Raw genomic sequence first — 16,999 nt, forward strand, 5'->3', positions numbered from 1 at the left:
ATCTGCTGGGGGAGACAGGTCCCGATCGATTCTGGCCAAATTTCTGAGATCATCCGATAAAGATCTCGTGTTGCGCCAGGCGAGGAGCAAAGGAAAGCTTTCTTGGAAGTATCACAATATTTTCTTGTTCCCAGACTTTGCGAATGCGACAAGAGAGAAACGCGATCGGTTCAAGGAATGTAAGAAACTCTTACATCAACGGAAGATCGCTTGAGTTGGCCAAACTGAGAATAGACACCAAGGATGGCAGCAAAGTATTTTTATGCCCCAAAAAGGCACTGGCCTTCAGACAAACTATGGGTGAGTAAACCATTGGCCGTTTCTTATGTGAGTGTACTAACTCGCTGTTCAGTGTCTCGATTGTCTGAGGAAGCTGGGCGCCATTTTTGTTTCTTTCTGCGTTGGCTCCTTCTGGCGGCTGGAGTCTGTTTGTGGCATGACACTCCAAGAAACCTTTGCATTGATGGAAGATCACTTTTACACTGAAGTTCCCGGCCAGATTGAGAATGGACACTATGGATGACCGCAAAATATTTACATGCTCACATAAATGACGTCTTTTATAAAGTTGTCAGACTGAGTAAGTCATGATGTATTTTTTTAGGCGGCCTCCGAGTGAATTTGACTTGCTCAATACACACTTGATCATCCGAGGAACCGGGATGCCTGTTTTGTTTCTTTATGTGCTGGCTCTGCCTAGTGGCTGGAGTTTGTTTTGTGGAATAATACTCCTTCGGGTCAGCTGTGGATGAATCTGATCATTTTGATTATTCAGGGCAAGACAGTCATACTTTAAGTCGGGTAACAAAGCAGAAAAACTTTTTTCTAGATATATAAAGCAGAGAGAGTCTTTGTCTACCATTCCCTCAGTGAAATCTGCTGGTGGTGAAATTTGAAACTGAGCCATTGATATTAATAATGCTTTTAAAGAATTCTATAATGATCTTTACAGTTCCACATCTTCGTCTACTTATGAAGATATTAGAAACTTTGTGGAACCATTAGTTTGCCCTAAATTGACGACTGAGCAAAACAATTCTCTTGATTCTGAGATAACCTTGGAGGAGCTTGATGAGGTAATTAAGTCCTTACCTACAGGCAAGGCTCCCAGGCCAGACGGCTTTGCCGCTGAATGTTTTAGATCTTGTGCTACAGAACTGGCTCCACTTTTATTAGAAGTTTATACAGAATCATTAAAGAATGGAAAGCTTCCCCCAACCATGACACAAGCCTGGATCAGTCTGATTCTTAAAAAGGACAAAGATCCAAGCGAGTGTAGGAGTTACTGTCCAATTTCCCTGATCCAGCTAGATGTTAAAATTTTGGCAAAACTTTTGGCTAGCCGATTAAGTAAAGTTATGACATCTCTTATACATATAGATCAGGTGGGGTTTATTTGGGGCCGCAGCTCTTCTGATAACATTAGGCGTTTCATCACTATAATGTGGTCAGTAGTGAGTGATCAGACTCCGGTCGCTGCCATCTCACTTGACGCCGAAAAGGCATTTGATATGGTAGAATGGGATTATCTTTTTAAGATTTTGGAAATATACGGGTTCGGGAATACTTTTATTGGATGGATTAAGTTACTTTATAGACACCCGGTAGAGGCGGTACAAACAAATGTATTAATTTCTGATTATTTTACTCTGGATAGGGGCCCCCGGCAGGGTTGCCCTCTTTCCCCATTATTGTTCTGTCTTGCCCTTGAATCATTAGCAGCTGCGATAAGAAAAGAGGATGATTTTCCAGGGATGATGGCGGGAGGAGTGGCGCATAAACTTTTGCTTTACGCAGATTACATTTTATTATAGGTGATAATGTTAATAATTGATTCCATTTTTTATGTTGTGTTTGTATGTTTTATTTTTGGAATCAATAAAATTGTTAATAACAAAAAAACAAATGGAACCTAATTGTAAAGTGTTACCGTCTTTTTTAATGCTTTACTCATGTGCCACAATGATGTAATGCGTTTTAATTATCTATATTATTATTTTTTTATAGTATATATTTTATTTATAATGATTTAAATATAACTATTTATAAGTATTTAATCATTATTTATTTAATTATTGTTATTTGAGGGGCTTTCTAAGCAAATATTTATATATGCGATCAATTGCGATTCATTTCATTAATTAATCGGCATGCCATGTAATAAATTTGATTAAAAATTGTAATCGATTGGCAGCCTTAATTATAATATAATAGTATTATAATATAATAGTTATTATAATATAACTAATAAAATATAATATAATATAATATAATATAATATAATAGCTCTACGATGGCGTAAAGGATGGCCTCCTTGGTGTGGAGCTCACCAGTTCTTTTGCTGTTTTTGTTTGTTTGTCCTGTATTTAGTAATGTCTTTTCGATTAGTTTCACGAGAGACGAACTGTTAAATATTCGGCAGCAAACACCAGATTATTTTTGACCAGTATTTGATTATTCAGATGTTTTGTTGGACATTTTAGTCAAAGGAGCTGCGGTGCTGTACAAGCGCGCTAAAAGACGGAATGAGGGAAGCGAGCCGGCGCGCTGGTCAAACTGCAACAACGCGGTTTCCGAACGGCGCTGCCAAGAATACATCTAGCGAATCTCTGCTCTCTTTCGCGTTACATCTGCTGGGCTTTCAGCTGTTCAGAGCGGATCGCTTCGCGCAGTTATTGGGGAAAATGAGAGGCGGTGGATCATGATTTTTCATTAATGAAAGTTGGTGTATAGATTTATCAGCATTGAAGAAAATGTGCTGCCCTAATGTAGCGCTCTTCCTCAACTGTAAGCCTTTCTACTTGCCACGGGAGTTTTCCTTGTTTATTCTGGTGAGTGTTTACATTCCTCCACAAGCGTATGTGAATGCAGCACTGCAACTGCTGGCTGATCACATCACAGACATGGAGCAACAACACCCGGACTCACTTATTATTATGCTTGGAGATTTTAACAAAGCAAACCTCACACGTGAACTGCCCAAATACAAACAGCACATTACATGCCCAACCAGAGACAGAAATATACTGGATCACTGTTACACTACATTAAAGGATGCATATCGCTCTGTCCCTAGAGCGCTTTGGGACTCTCTTATCACTGTCTGGTTCATCTTCTTCCAACCTACAGGCTGAAACTAAAATCAGCTAAACCTGCAGTTAAGACTGTAAAGAGATTGACCAATGAAGCAGAGCTGGAATGACAAGCCTGTTTTTACTGCACTGATTGGAATGTTTTTGAAGCTGCAGCCACCAACCTGGATGAGCTCACAGATAGTGTGACATCATATATCAGTTTCTGTGAGGACATGTGCATTCCTACTAGGACTTATTCAACATACGGCAATGACAAACCATGGTTTACAGCAAAACTCAGGCAGCTTCGTCAGGCCAAAGAGGATGCTTACAGAAGTGGGGATAAAATCTTGTATAATCAGGCCAAAAATACACTGACAAAGGAGATTAGAGCGGCTAAAAGAATCTACTCTGATAAGCTGAAAAACAAGTTTTCAGCTAACAACCCTGCATCAGTGTAGAGTGGCCTGAAAGACATTACCAACTACAAGACACCATCCCCCAAAACTGTAGGGAATCAACAACTGGCTGATGACCTGAATGTGTTTTACTGTACATTTGAAAAGAGAAGTCTCACACCCCACACCCACTCTGACCTTCACTTCACACAAACACCAACACCTCCTGCAACTCCCCTCCTCCCACTCCTGCTACTCAACCTGCACTTCAGATCTGTGAAGAGGATATTTGCCAGGTATTCTGGAAACAGAAGACAAGGAAAGCACAGGGCCCAGACAGTGTTTCACCCACTTGTCTAAAAGTCTGTGCTTACCAGCTGGCCCCCATCTTCACACAGATCTTCAACACATCACTGGAGCACTGTGAAGTTCCCAGCTGCTTCAAATGCTCCACCATAATCCCTGTCCCAAAGAAACCCAAGATTGCAGGACTTAATGACTACAGACCTGTCACCTTGACGTCTGTGGTCATGAAGTCATTTGAGAGACTGGTGTTGGCCCATCTGAAGGACATCACTGGACACTTTCTGGACCCCCTGCAGTTTGCCTATCGAGCTAACAGGTCGGTGGATGATGCAGTCAATATGGGACTGCATTATATACTGCAACTTCTAAACAGACCAGGGACTTATGCAAGGATCCTATTTGTGGACTTCAGTTCAGCTTTCAACACCATCATCTCTGCTCTCCTATGGAATAAATGAACCCAGCTCTTGGTTCCCACCTCTATCTGTTAGTGGATCACCAGCTTTCTGACAGATAGGCAGCAGTTAGTGAGACTGGGGAAATTCACTTCCAGCACATGTACAATCAGCACTGTGTGCTCTCCCCACCACTCCTCTCCCTGTATACAAATGACTGCACTGCCAATGACCCCTCTGTCAAGCTCCTTAAGTTTGCAGATGACACTACAGTCATCGGCCTCATCCAAGATGATGACGAGTCTGCTTATAGAAGGGAGGTTGAACGGCTGGCTCACTGGTGCAGTCAACCTTGAGCTGAACACGCTCAAAACAGTGGAGATGATAGTGGACTTTAGGAGGAACACCCCAGCATTGACCCCGCTCACCATTCTAAACAGCACTGTGGCAGTGTTATTGGTCTTGCGCAATAAATTGTATTATCGAATCACAGTACTTATCGAATCAGCACCCAAGTATCGTGATAGTATCGAATCGGGAAATAAGCATATCATCCCAGCTCTACTAGTCTAGAATAATTACTTAAGAACTTGAAACCATTCTTCCATAATAAATGAGTTACTGTTATTATGTGTTGCAGTATTGAAGCTGGTATTGAGAATCATCAAATTTCACTACAGACTACTGAAATTTTGGTATTGTGATAATGTATAGCCTATATTATACATGGTAGATCTTGCTGCAATAACATGATGAAAAAGTAGATCTCATTCCACAGAACTATGAGCATCCCTGCTGTTAATGGTGGCAATGGAGGCTTTTCTTTATTTGATTTATGTGACATAAAATAATTACCATATGACAATAGCCTCCTCCCCTACACAGTGCAGTTTACATTTCTGTTGCAGAGAATTTAGTTGATTGCATAGGTACACTATTAGGTTGGGCATCGGTCATAATCTTAGGAAACATACAAAAGAAACTTTGACGTTACTTGAGCATGTAACTTAAATGTCCTTTTTTTTTTCTCCGGACAAGTAACATTTTTACTCAGACAAGTGAATGAACAATTTACTTGTCCAAAGGACAACCACATGACAATGCTTAATGTCAAGCCCTGATGTAACGTTAGGCTATTTGTAATGTTAAATCAAGTTGAGGTAACGCTACTGTTTTAAGCTTATGTTTGTACCTTTGATTTTCAGATCATGAGCATTTTTTAATATTTCAAGAAAAGAGAGCGAAATTCACCACCAGATGAGGAAGAAACAGCTACAGAGGAAGCTAGCTAGGATAGCTTGCATAGTTAGATGGCAAGTCAATAGCCAAACAAATTATTCATGGGCTTTTGTCAAGAAATAAACTGGAGTAACAGTGGAATTTTAACGTTACTTGTTTTTTTGTAGCAGAAGAGACAGCAGGGGCAGCAGGAGAGACAGCCTCAGCTGACTCTCATAGAGGGATGGCAGGTACTTCCCATAGGGGCAGCAGGGGAGACAGCCTCCCCTGAGGAAGGGACAGCAGGTGATTTTGACAGCAGACAAAGGGGCAGTAGGTCAGAGTATTTTCAGTTCCGTTTTTGAACTGCATTAAACTCTGTCTCGTTTAACATGCTTTCTGGGTGTGACTTTTTTGCCATGTCATCACCATTTCTATCTATACAACCAATGTGTTTATGATTAAATTACTACTAGAGCACAAAATTGTTTACAAAAGCACAAAGTTCTTCACAGATCTAGCCTTGTAATTTTGCTCTCAAAGTGCACCAGATTGATGCATTTAACTTTCAAATGTACAAAATGTTCTTATGGGGGAGCATGCCCCCAAACACCCCTAGAGGGTCCAAGGTCCACCAACCATAGTCTCACAAAATCCTGTGGGAAACACTGGGGATACAGAAAGAGTGTTCCATATTGTATATAGCATCTAAGCGCATTCAGCTGGAGACGAAGATATAAACACAGAGACAGCGCACAGAAATGATGTACAATATGACAAAAGTGACGTACAATATGACAGCACACACGTTGATGAAAGAACCGTCTGCACCAAATTTGACACAGTTTAATGGAGACAGCACGCAAAAGTGACATACAATATGACAGCGCGCACGATGATGAAAGAACTGTCTGCACCAAATCTGATGCCATTTAACGGAGACAGTGTGCGGAAGTGAGGTACAATATGACAGCATGCATGCTGATGAAAGGACCGTCCCAAACTGGAGGGGGTGCCTGCTGAATTCGTTTTGTATCGGGCCCCAGAATTTCTACGTCTTCCAAGAATTTTTAAGTCTTACATACATTTAATAAGCTGGTAAAGGTGAGTACAAGCAATGCAAAATCGGGGTAATGGGCAAAAATCTACTGTGACGAGGAGGAGGGCGTGGCCAGGCTATGAGGATGCACGCCCGGTGCTAAGTTGCCCAATCAGCGGGAGATGGATAAAGGAGGAGCCGGGGACGCCAGAGAGAGAGAGACACAAGTTCTATTTGTGTGTGTTCGTCGATATGTCATTATGTTTTCAGTTCAGCATTTGCGTTAAGTCTTTTTCGGTAGGGAATGGAGGAAGCAGGAACCGGACTAACAATCACAAGACTTTTAATAAAATGCTGACAAAGACTTTCAACATAAAAAAATTACGCACACACACACGTGCATCGCTTGCTCTCTCTCTGGCATCCCCGGCTCCCCCTTTTATCTCTCTCTCGCTGATTGGGCAACTCAGCGCCGGGCATGCATCCTCACGGCCCGGCCACACCCTCCTCCTCGTCACATCTGCCCATGTCGATTGGTTAATTTTTAAGCCGTTTATGACCTTACACCGATAAAGGAAAGCCGTTTAATGTGTTTACATGATCACACACATTTTCGGGTTATTAGGCATAATCAGTGTAAGAACATGCATGTAAACACACTCATTGTCGCTGGGCTGTTATAAAGCTGATAAGGTTTTTGTGAGAAATGGAATCATCGCTAGGTCTTTGGGGCCATTCACGTAGTACGCCCGAGAACGTGTTTGAACTGTATGCCCCCTTAGATGTTCCCTAAATCTTTTTAACACAAATATTCTATTTATCAAACAGACAGGCTAAGACAAACCCTTACCAAACACAGGCTTAGCGACCGCAGCTGTGGAAAAGGCTAGACACAAGATCCTTGAAATCAGGACAAAATATTCTGTGAGCACCGTTACAACGGGTGAGGTTGAAACCAAAATGCAGCTATAAATATTAAAACATCAGACAAATACAAGACACATGTACAAAATGTATTTACCCACTACAATGCCATTCCAATGCTGTACAGTATGTAACCGAGGGTGAGAGTACACACCTCTCACACACCTGAGCTATGAATCAGTCTGGCCTAAAGCCAGGGAAAATGTCAGGGTAAAATGTGCCTTTTTGAATTTATTCTATTTGAGTTCATTTTCATAGTATTATAACAGTTCAGCACATGTACTGTAAGTTTTCAGATGCTCAACCTACAATGCATTCTCTAGGTGTAAGAACAACAATTTACCTTGAACAACACCAGTGTTTATGCAGCATCACATCTGATTTGAGGCTACTTTTTTGTCTGTGTGGTTCATTCCCTAGTCAGTTCAAGAACCCCACAGACTCAGATAAGACTCAGACTCATTAAAACTATGGAAGGGTTCAAAGAAAGGACACGAATAATCATCTTTCATCATCACTTTAAAGCTATTAACACTTATTGCTGATGAGCAATATAAGGCTCTTTAATGTGAGTAATAAATTTGATAATGAAGGGAAGAAAAATGACTTCAGACAACAATTGCATTTTTTCTAATGATTATATTTAATACAGGTAACTAGATGATCTCACTTTAGGTAAATGAGATCACTTGACACTTAAGGTGATTTCACATTGATTCAGCATAAGTATTTATACTGCACTGAGCAGATTACTAGTTAATATTGCTCATATTAAGTCTGTGGGGGTCTTACTATCCCTCAGCCCTGCTACTTAATTCTTGTGAGCAGACATGGGGAAAAATGATTTGCACACTGTGGGATCTCAAGATAATATCATATCCCTGGGCTTTGGCAAGGCATTTTCCTCTCCATAAGCTTCTTTGGAATCATGGGCTTTAAGTCTCCCAGTGGATAAACACTATTACAGAGCAAATGGCCTGTCATTTCTTGCTCAGAAAGTATGATTTTCTGGTCACTGAGAGAACAGCATTTCCTTTTCAAGTTACAGTATAACTTTGTAAAAAGAATGCCTCAACTAATCTTATTCTAAAAGATCTATGCTAAGTTTGCATAACTATCTGTACAACAGCTCTTTTGAAATCTCAATTATAACAGTTCTATCACTCAGTAAGCAAATTCTTACATTTAAGAAACTCCATTACAGTGGGTAGGACAGTCCACAAAGATGCACTTCAGCAGAAAATGCATCTGTAAGTGTGGCAAGCTACTAGGAGGCTGAGATAACCTCTTGCACAGAAGTCAGTGTTAAAACAGGTTTCAACCAGAGGTGATTATGAGTGTGAGAGACACTAACACTAACAGAGCCACCTTGTGGTACACAGACATACCTTTTATCTGAAAATTTAAACCACCCACCCAGTGCTTTGCAACTTCACTGCCTCTAATACTGAGAAAACTGCTTAATTTTAAAAGCATGTCATGAAGCATGTGAAAGCTGATGGGGAAAATTTTAAATAAGCAAACTTTGAATATGTTTTACTCTCTTATCGCTGAAAAGCCCACTACAGTGGGATGGTTCAGAGTATGATGCATCTATAATAAATGAACAGAGTAAAAATTATGCTGTTATATCTGGTATTCCTCTCTTTCTTCACTGTTTGGTCTAACTAGTTAGGAGTCAGAGAATACTAATTTGTAAACACACCATAATAGGGCTGAAACGATTAGTCGACGTTATCGACAACGTCGACACTAAAAAATTGTCAACAAAAAATTTCCTTGTCGAAACATGAGATCGCATTAAACTGTAATGATGACGTGCAAGAGCTTCACTGCAGCTCGTGCCTGACTGAGGAGAGGAAGAATTACACAGCTCACAGTCCAGATGCACTCTAAACTTTCCAAACAGCTTCAGGTGATGTAGATCGTAAAGTATGAGGGAATTATACAGAAAATACCAAATAAGTAAATACAGAAGCACTCTTGTTGTGGAATAAGCAGAGCCGCAGCTCTTTAAAGGAAACACCCCAGCGTTACATCTTAAATGCAGTCATATTTAATGCGTTATAGCTTTATTAAAGGTCAAATAATCCAGAAGCAGATCATGTAAATAACTACAAACTCCGAAACTGGCATTGCTCTGTGCGGTCAGCGCCTCTTCTATGAGTTGCGCGAATGTCCCGATCAAAGGGGGAGAGAATGAAACTACCTGGCTGATGCACACTCTGTCGTGGGGATGCTCGTCCCTCAGGCGCGCACTTAATGCAGGTAGATTATAACGTGATGGCTCGCAACTTACTGAATCATAATATATGTCACTGTGCATTTCTTATCATGAAGAAAATTGGCAATACACAGCTTTATTAATAAGGGAGAGTTTGTTTTTTTGTGAGTTAAAGATGGATTGAATTGAACAGAAAGTTGAGAGAGGGTAGTCTTCGCCCCACTATACACTGCAACAAAATATATTTTTGATTACACTTATATACAAAATACACTTATTTTTAAGATACATTCTCTTAAAGCAAGTCTAAATATCTTATATGTTGCTTCTCAAGTAAATGTACCTTGTTTTAAGGATTTTTAGACAATTTTAAATGGAAAACAAGACAAAAACACTTGATAACAATAGGATTTTTTGCAGTGAATTTCTTTACTGAATTAAACTTAATAAAAAGTTGTTGTTTTTTCCTTTAATTCAGTGAATGTCATTTAGAGGTATTTTTAAAAGCAAGCACATTTAATACAACCTTTTAAGTTGGGGCACAAGCTGAATATTCGGTTAAGAGCTAATGATTAATCGTTGTGATAATCGCCGAATAGTTGAATAATTGCTATAATAATCGTTAGATTTATCGATATCAAAATAATTGTTAGTTGCAGCCCTACACCAAAATAATCAAAGATGATCCTCTTCACTGCGCGGGGAAAAACAGTGTCAAGAAAACTTCAATTATTCATATCTCTTACTCAGTCTCCTTTCTCTCTATAACAACTGTTTATTAGCCAATAAGCTTGTAAGAAAGTACAGTTATGTCAAAAAATACCATTTTGTCTTAGGTTCTTCAGTGTTACATTTACATTTACTGTTAATGCTAATATGAGATAATTCTAGAATTCAGTACAACATACTCTAATAGACAAGATTACATTTTAAATAGACTTCAGTTTCTTCTACCATTCTACAAGATTTTACAAAGTTTACTAAGTACTGCAAATATCAACTTTAGTCTTAGGCAGACAAAGTGTACAAGTATAGCCAGGGTTAAATGAGAAGGAAGCCTCTTATTACAAAGAGACATCTGCTTTTGCGTCACGTATTTGCACTTCCAAGAATATGAAAGGGAATATTAATGCTACCTTATTCTGCACAAAGATGATCTAAGAAGCACCTGGAGAAGAAACTTTAAAGAGACAGTCCCACTTTCAAAGGCTAAAAATAAAAGACAATGGATAAATACTAAACTTAAATACATTTGAAAAAGAAAATGTGCCTGCTTGTGCATTTAATTACAATCACAAGCAAAGTAAATAAATAAACATATAAACAGTTGTTCTTTAATTTGCATTTAATTACAATCACAAGCAAAGTAAATAAACATATAAACATTTATTCTTTAATTTCCAAATGCATATATGTACTACAAAAACATAAAAATGAGAAACAGACTGCAATAAATAAATAAATAAAAATTTGTATGTGGGCATAATACTTTTATGGTAAGAGTTCAAGTTTACAAAAGCTGTAAAACATGAAAATGTGGTCAAATACTGTATGATACATTCTCCCTTCTTATTTTAGCAGTTGATAGTTTTCCTTAGGAAGTGCTTGTGAAGTGTAAAATGTATGTACTGTAAAGGAAAACCTGCTTAATACGATTATTCAGCTAAAGAAAAAAAAAAGATAAGTAACTAACACATATCACTAATCTAAACCTTCCTTGTGTAAACGATGTTTGGTCTTTCCATTGAGACAGGTAGGCTATAGCACAGGTAATGACCCTACACTTGATTGTATAAGCAATATATAATATATTTAAGGTTTGTCACTACAAAAGCCCATCTCAATAAAATGACAGATCACAACAACAGGTGAAAACGAAGATCAAAGCGCACTTGACTGAAAATTGACACTACCTGCAGGCTGCATCAACATGGTCCTCGTGATACATAATTTATAATTTCCGGTAAATTAAACAGCTGTCAGGTTGACGAAACCGAGAGCAATCTGTCAAGAAACGGGCTATCAAGACACCGAAATGTGCCTTTTACAGCGTCATCCTTGGTTCTCACAACAACAAAGACATTAATGAAAATGACATACTGCACTGATTTGGGATGCGAGCGACTGTTGAGTCTCTCAAACAACACGTCATGTATGATTTCATGGACTCTACAGTTTCTGATGTTGCTCTACTGAATCGCTCATCCTGTAAACATCACGCCACGCGAAACACATTGTCATCGAGCCACAGTGTCAAGCAATCATAAGTATGACACCGCCGTATAATTTCAGAGTGCGAGGTGTCCAGTCAAGTGTCTCAGACAGTGTCGAGAGAATGGTTGGTTTGGAGGCGCGCTCTCAAGGCACTATCACTGTTAAATAAACTAGCACATACTTGACTTAATTTTTAAAAACATACCTGTAACTCTAAGCTGTAGCCCTGATATAAGTGCGTTGGGTACACGGTCAGCTGGTGTTGCACTTGGAGAGAGAAGGTGTAATCCATTGACTGAGTGATGTAGACGCGTGTGTAGAATAGAGGATGCCCCTGTACAGCTGCCTGCGGTTCTTCAGTTCAATTGCAGAGCGTTCTCCGCCCCTCTCTACTCCATTGGCTGCATGACTGGAGTAGTTTTTTTCTGCAGTCGTGCCTTCACAAGCTTGGATAGGTGACTGTAGTGCACAAATTAGAAAGACCAAGGTGAAGATGAAGCTGAATTATATGGATTATGTCCTACTGTTATGTAATGTTATCAGTCAGCATTCACTTTCATGTGGAAAAAAAAGATGCAATTGAGGTCAATGGTGACTGAAGCTACCAGTCTATCTAATATCTTGGAATTACATGAGGGTGAGTGAATAATTTGGTGAACAGCACTTATCTCTTTCCTGTGCATTGTAAAATAATGTATTTTTTCAGATAAAGGCTATTCAGTTAAATTAACACAAAACAACCCAGCCTTTCCAGTCTTTGAACAGGTCTAAGAACCAAATCATTTTTATATTTGATAACAGGCTAATTTCTCTTTTCCTGCCTCTCCCTCTTCCCTCTTTTATTTATTTATTTATTTATTTATTGTGACCTGGTCATAAATATCCATAATTTCCATCTCTGTGCTGTTTAATGCATTTTCATGTGTGAATGCTTACCTTTAAAAATCTAGGTCCTAAAGTCTTACTTAGCCTACCGCTTATTTTGACTCTGAAAAAATCCATTGACCTTAAAAGTGAATTTTGATTATGATTTGAAGCGATGCAAGACTGTGTGGGAAGCAGTTCATCAGGCTGACACTAAAGGGAACATGCCCTTAGGCTAAAGTCAACTTTGCCATCCTTTTGCAAAAAAGCAAAAATTCCTTTTTACTGAGCAGTACAAAACTGTTTATCAGACAGGTGCCCACACTTGTTAAGAATATTGTATCTCTAGAATATTTTTAAATAAAAAATACATTAAAAAAATCATGACTTGTGATTTAAACTTCAGTGTTGCCGCATAAAAGACCCCTCTACTTTTAAGCATGCTTTAAACAAGATACATGTAGATTTAGCTCCTTCTGTTCAGTTTTGCTCATGTTATGATGTCTGCACATTATTGCTATAATTATATCTATGATATTGCTTATGACAGAATACTAATGCCTAAATGACTGCGCAACTTATAATAACCAGGTAGCACTGCCCATGGGTATACAAAAACACTGAAAACACAACATCAGATCTCATTTTCAGGTCACTATGTCTAGTGAAAAGCCACTCCAAACTTTTTTACATGAGCTGTCACTTTCTGAAAATGTGAACACCATTCAAGCTTTTCAGTCCCACTTAAAATTGGGAAACACTTTACAAGAAGGTTACATTTGTTAAATTTAGTTAACAACATTAGTTAACATGAACTAACAATAAACAATACTTATTAAGCATTTATTAGCACTAGTTAATGTTAAATTCAACATATACTAATACATTTTTAAAGGGGTCATGACATACTCTTTTTTATAATTTTATTATCTTCCCTGAGGTCCACTTATAATATCAGTAAAGTTTTTTTGTTTTGTTTTTTTGCACCAATAATAATTTATGATAATTTTATATCCTGTCTCTGGCCCTCTGTCTGAAAAGCTCGGTTTTAAGGTATCTGGCCCTTTAAGACTTCAATGTAAATTCCCACTGTTCTGACTGGCAAACTTCCTGCAGCCCCTCAAATACAGCTATATTTGAATATAAGTCAGAAGAAAATGAACAAGCTTCACATTATAATTTATAAAACTACATTTCAGGGTTAACATAATATACAGCCAACACATTTCATCTGAATGTGTCAAAATGGCATACGTTTCTCCCAGTCTGTGGCAGCAGCAGAATGAGGCGCATTTTTAAGGAGTTGCGTTTATACCACTCTTGAAACGTGAGTCTGTGCAAGGCCCGGTTCAGAACTCGCAGATCCAAGATTGGCTGCAACCCACCGCTTTTCTTCGGTACGATGAAGTAAGGGCTGTAAAACCCTTTCTTCATCTCAGCTGGAAGGACAGGCTCTATCGCGCCCTTGCGCAGAAGGGTCGCGATCTCCGCACGCAAGGTGGCGGCATTCTCGCCCTCCACCGAAGTGAAGCGGACACCGCTGAACCAGGGCAAACTGAATTGCGTAGCCGAGTCGGATGGTCCTGGCCAACCACCGCAACGGGTTGGAAAGCACTAGCCACGTGTCCAAGCTCCGGGCGAGGGGTTCTAAGGGGACGATCGCATTTAACGTACCTGTGGGTGGGGCCTTGTGGCAGGAGGGAGCAGGGGATTCCACGTCGAGGAGCCTCACTTCGTCTCGAACTCTTGGCTGTGCTGAGGGGACCCTCGAAGCACTTACCTGGCTCCATGTACCTGGCATCGGGGGGGTCGGCGACGGGGGAGGAGGGACTTTTTGACTGTCCTCGTAGTCCATCACCAACCACCTGGCCGTGGGTGTGAGTGTGGTGTGACCGGACACGCGAAGGCAGGGGGCCCGCGTTCACGGCATCTAAGTCGCAGTGGCTCAGTGCCCGGTTGCCATGATAATGGTAGTCGTAAACACTGGCAATGTGACCCAGGGAGTGAGGAAACTGCTCTTTTATTGAGAATGTGGGTACCGCAGCCCGTTCGGGGTGCGGCGAACATAAAAGCAAAGGAAACCAAGGATTTCCCTCCCGGCCTTCCACCGGGGGATGGAGTGGTCTGGATACCAGCTCCGGGTTTCCAGCAGACATCTCGCTCCCTGGGTCATCCGTCTCAGGGGCGCTTAGGAGCCTTCCGGGTCCTTGTGCCGGCCCGTGAGGCAGGGGGCGTCAGCTTCCTGTGGGGGGCTCTACACTGGGGCCGAGAACCGAGGCTTTCGCTGCCGCAGGGGGACGCCCTGGGCGAGCAGACGGGATACGGGATCTTGAGCCGCGCTGGGGCAAGATGTGTTGTATAGCCTCCGTCTGCTTCCTCACCACCGATAACTGCTGGGCGAAGTCCTCGACGGTGTCGCTGAATAGGCCGATCTGGGAGATGGGGGCGTTGAGAAAGCGAACCTTGTCTGAGTTCCTCATCTCGACCAGATTCAGCCACAGGTGGCATTCCTGGACCATGAGGGTGGATATCGACTGCCTGAGTGCTCGCGCTGTGACCTTCATTGCCCGGAGGGTGAGGTCGGTCACCGAGCACAGCTCCTGCATCACATCGGGATCAGGACTACCCACATGCAGTTCCTTTAGTGCCTTGACCTGGTGTACTTGCAGGAGGGCCATGGCATGCAGGGCAGAGGCAGCCTGACCAGTGGCGCTGCAGGCTTTGGCCGTCAGAGACGACGTCGTCCTACAGGCCTTGGAAGGGAGTGCCGGGTGATCTTGCCAGGTGGCTGCGCTTTGCCCGCCTTATCCACCTGAGGGACCTCCGTATACCCGTGGGCCGCCCCGCCATCGAGGGTAGTGAGAGCGGACAAGCTGGGAGGTCGGTTTCGGGCAGAAAAAGGTGCCCTCCATGACCTTGTCAGCTTGTTGTGCACTTCCAGGAAGAAAGGGGGGGACGTGGCTGTGAGCGGCGCCCCGAACACAGGAACCAATCATTTAGCCACGAGGGCTCAGCGTAGGGTGGAAGTTTTCACTCCAACCCGACACACGCTGCGGCCTGGGCAAGCATGGTGGTCATCTTGCCGCCAGCCTCAGACTGGGCGGGCCGACCCGAAGGTGGCAGCCCAGTCGAGTCCTCAGCATCTTACATCGCCAGTACGCTCTCCGATGCAGCAATCGAGCACTCATCCCGCTCCAGAGCTCCGAAATGGACACTAAGCTGGTCCTGGGGTGAGCTGGTCTCCTCTAGGAACTCACCGGGGGCAAACAAGCGTGCTGGAGAATGGGAGGTCCGCGGGGATATACCCGGCGGAGCCGCACCCATTGAAGCCCCCAAATCTTCAGCGCCAGACGGGCCGGCCTCGTACCCGGAGCGGCTAGAGTGGCTTTTCCCCGGAAGAAGGAAAGCCACGACCGCAACATTGCCATGGTCATATTCTCGCAATGAGAACATGAACCATCCATGAACATGAACCGCCCATGCCCGTCGGAAGCAGAGAGATAGTGACCGCATCCAGGAATCACACAAAGATGGAAAGGCATCATGAAAAAGACGCGTCTTTAAAAAGACGTTCACGTCAATGTGTTTGCTTTAATAGAGAAAATATACTCTTTGCAGGAATATAAACTCTCTTAGCGCTGTCGAAGCGCCCAGGGGCGTAATCTGCACAGATCTGTGCAGAAGGAGAGAAAAGTTGCTGGAATGCGCCGTATATCCAACAGCAAATGCTTCTTGGGAGGTGAATGGACCGGTAGTGGAAGACAGCTTGCTGACACACAACTGCTCGGCTCCGAAGAAAAAATCTGAATGAGTGGTTGCAAGCCAAATTCCACTCGCCAATTCTCATTGGCCTTTTCTCAACGATCTGAGGTGTTTGGGGCTCCCAAGGGCGACCCCTAGTGTCACTACATCGACACAACGTCGAGTGAGTGACAGAAGGGGAACTGAGTTGATTCAACTAATAGTGTCTTGTCAGCTTTATTTAACATGATATATATTTTTTGTTTGGTTACCTAAAACTGGGCAGAGGATTTCTAGTTCCCTGCATGCTTTGCATGGTACTCGACAGGGAGGGTAAATGTTAAAATGAAGTGTTATTTTATGTGTTTTTGTGCAAGAATATAAACTCGTTAAGCCTGATTTATACTATGAAAGAAACCAATGTTTTTTTCTCCTGGATAACCTAAAGCCCCCTAGGCCAACGAAGCCCATGGCCAATGTTTAAACTATGCACAACATCGTTTTAAAATTAGCCACGGTGTTTAAGGTACTGTTCTAGCCATGACAGTAATGCCAATAATGCATGTCTTTCTCTCCACGGATCACCGCTTTTAGCGCTGTAT

General features: G+C 41.7%; 1 protein-coding gene across 1 annotated transcript in view; it reads right to left on the reverse strand.

Annotated features, from left to right (window-relative positions):
* LOC127439926 (zinc finger matrin-type protein 4-like) overlaps window positions 1–12,131 on the reverse strand; it is a 177,953-nt gene extending 165,822 nt beyond the window's left edge. The window contains exon 1 of the mRNA XM_051696224.1: window positions 11,998–12,131. Coding sequence (XP_051552184.1) covers window positions 11,998–12,084 — 87 coding nt within the window. The 5' untranslated portion in view covers window positions 12,085–12,131. The remainder of the gene's footprint in view (window positions 1–11,997) is intronic.
* Between the last annotated feature and the right edge of the window lie 4,868 nt (window positions 12,132–16,999).

This window comes from Myxocyprinus asiaticus, chromosome 4 (genome assembly GCF_019703515.2).
Source record: "Myxocyprinus asiaticus isolate MX2 ecotype Aquarium Trade chromosome 4, UBuf_Myxa_2, whole genome shotgun sequence".
Taxonomy (NCBI): domain Eukaryota; kingdom Metazoa; phylum Chordata; class Actinopteri; order Cypriniformes; family Catostomidae; genus Myxocyprinus; species Myxocyprinus asiaticus.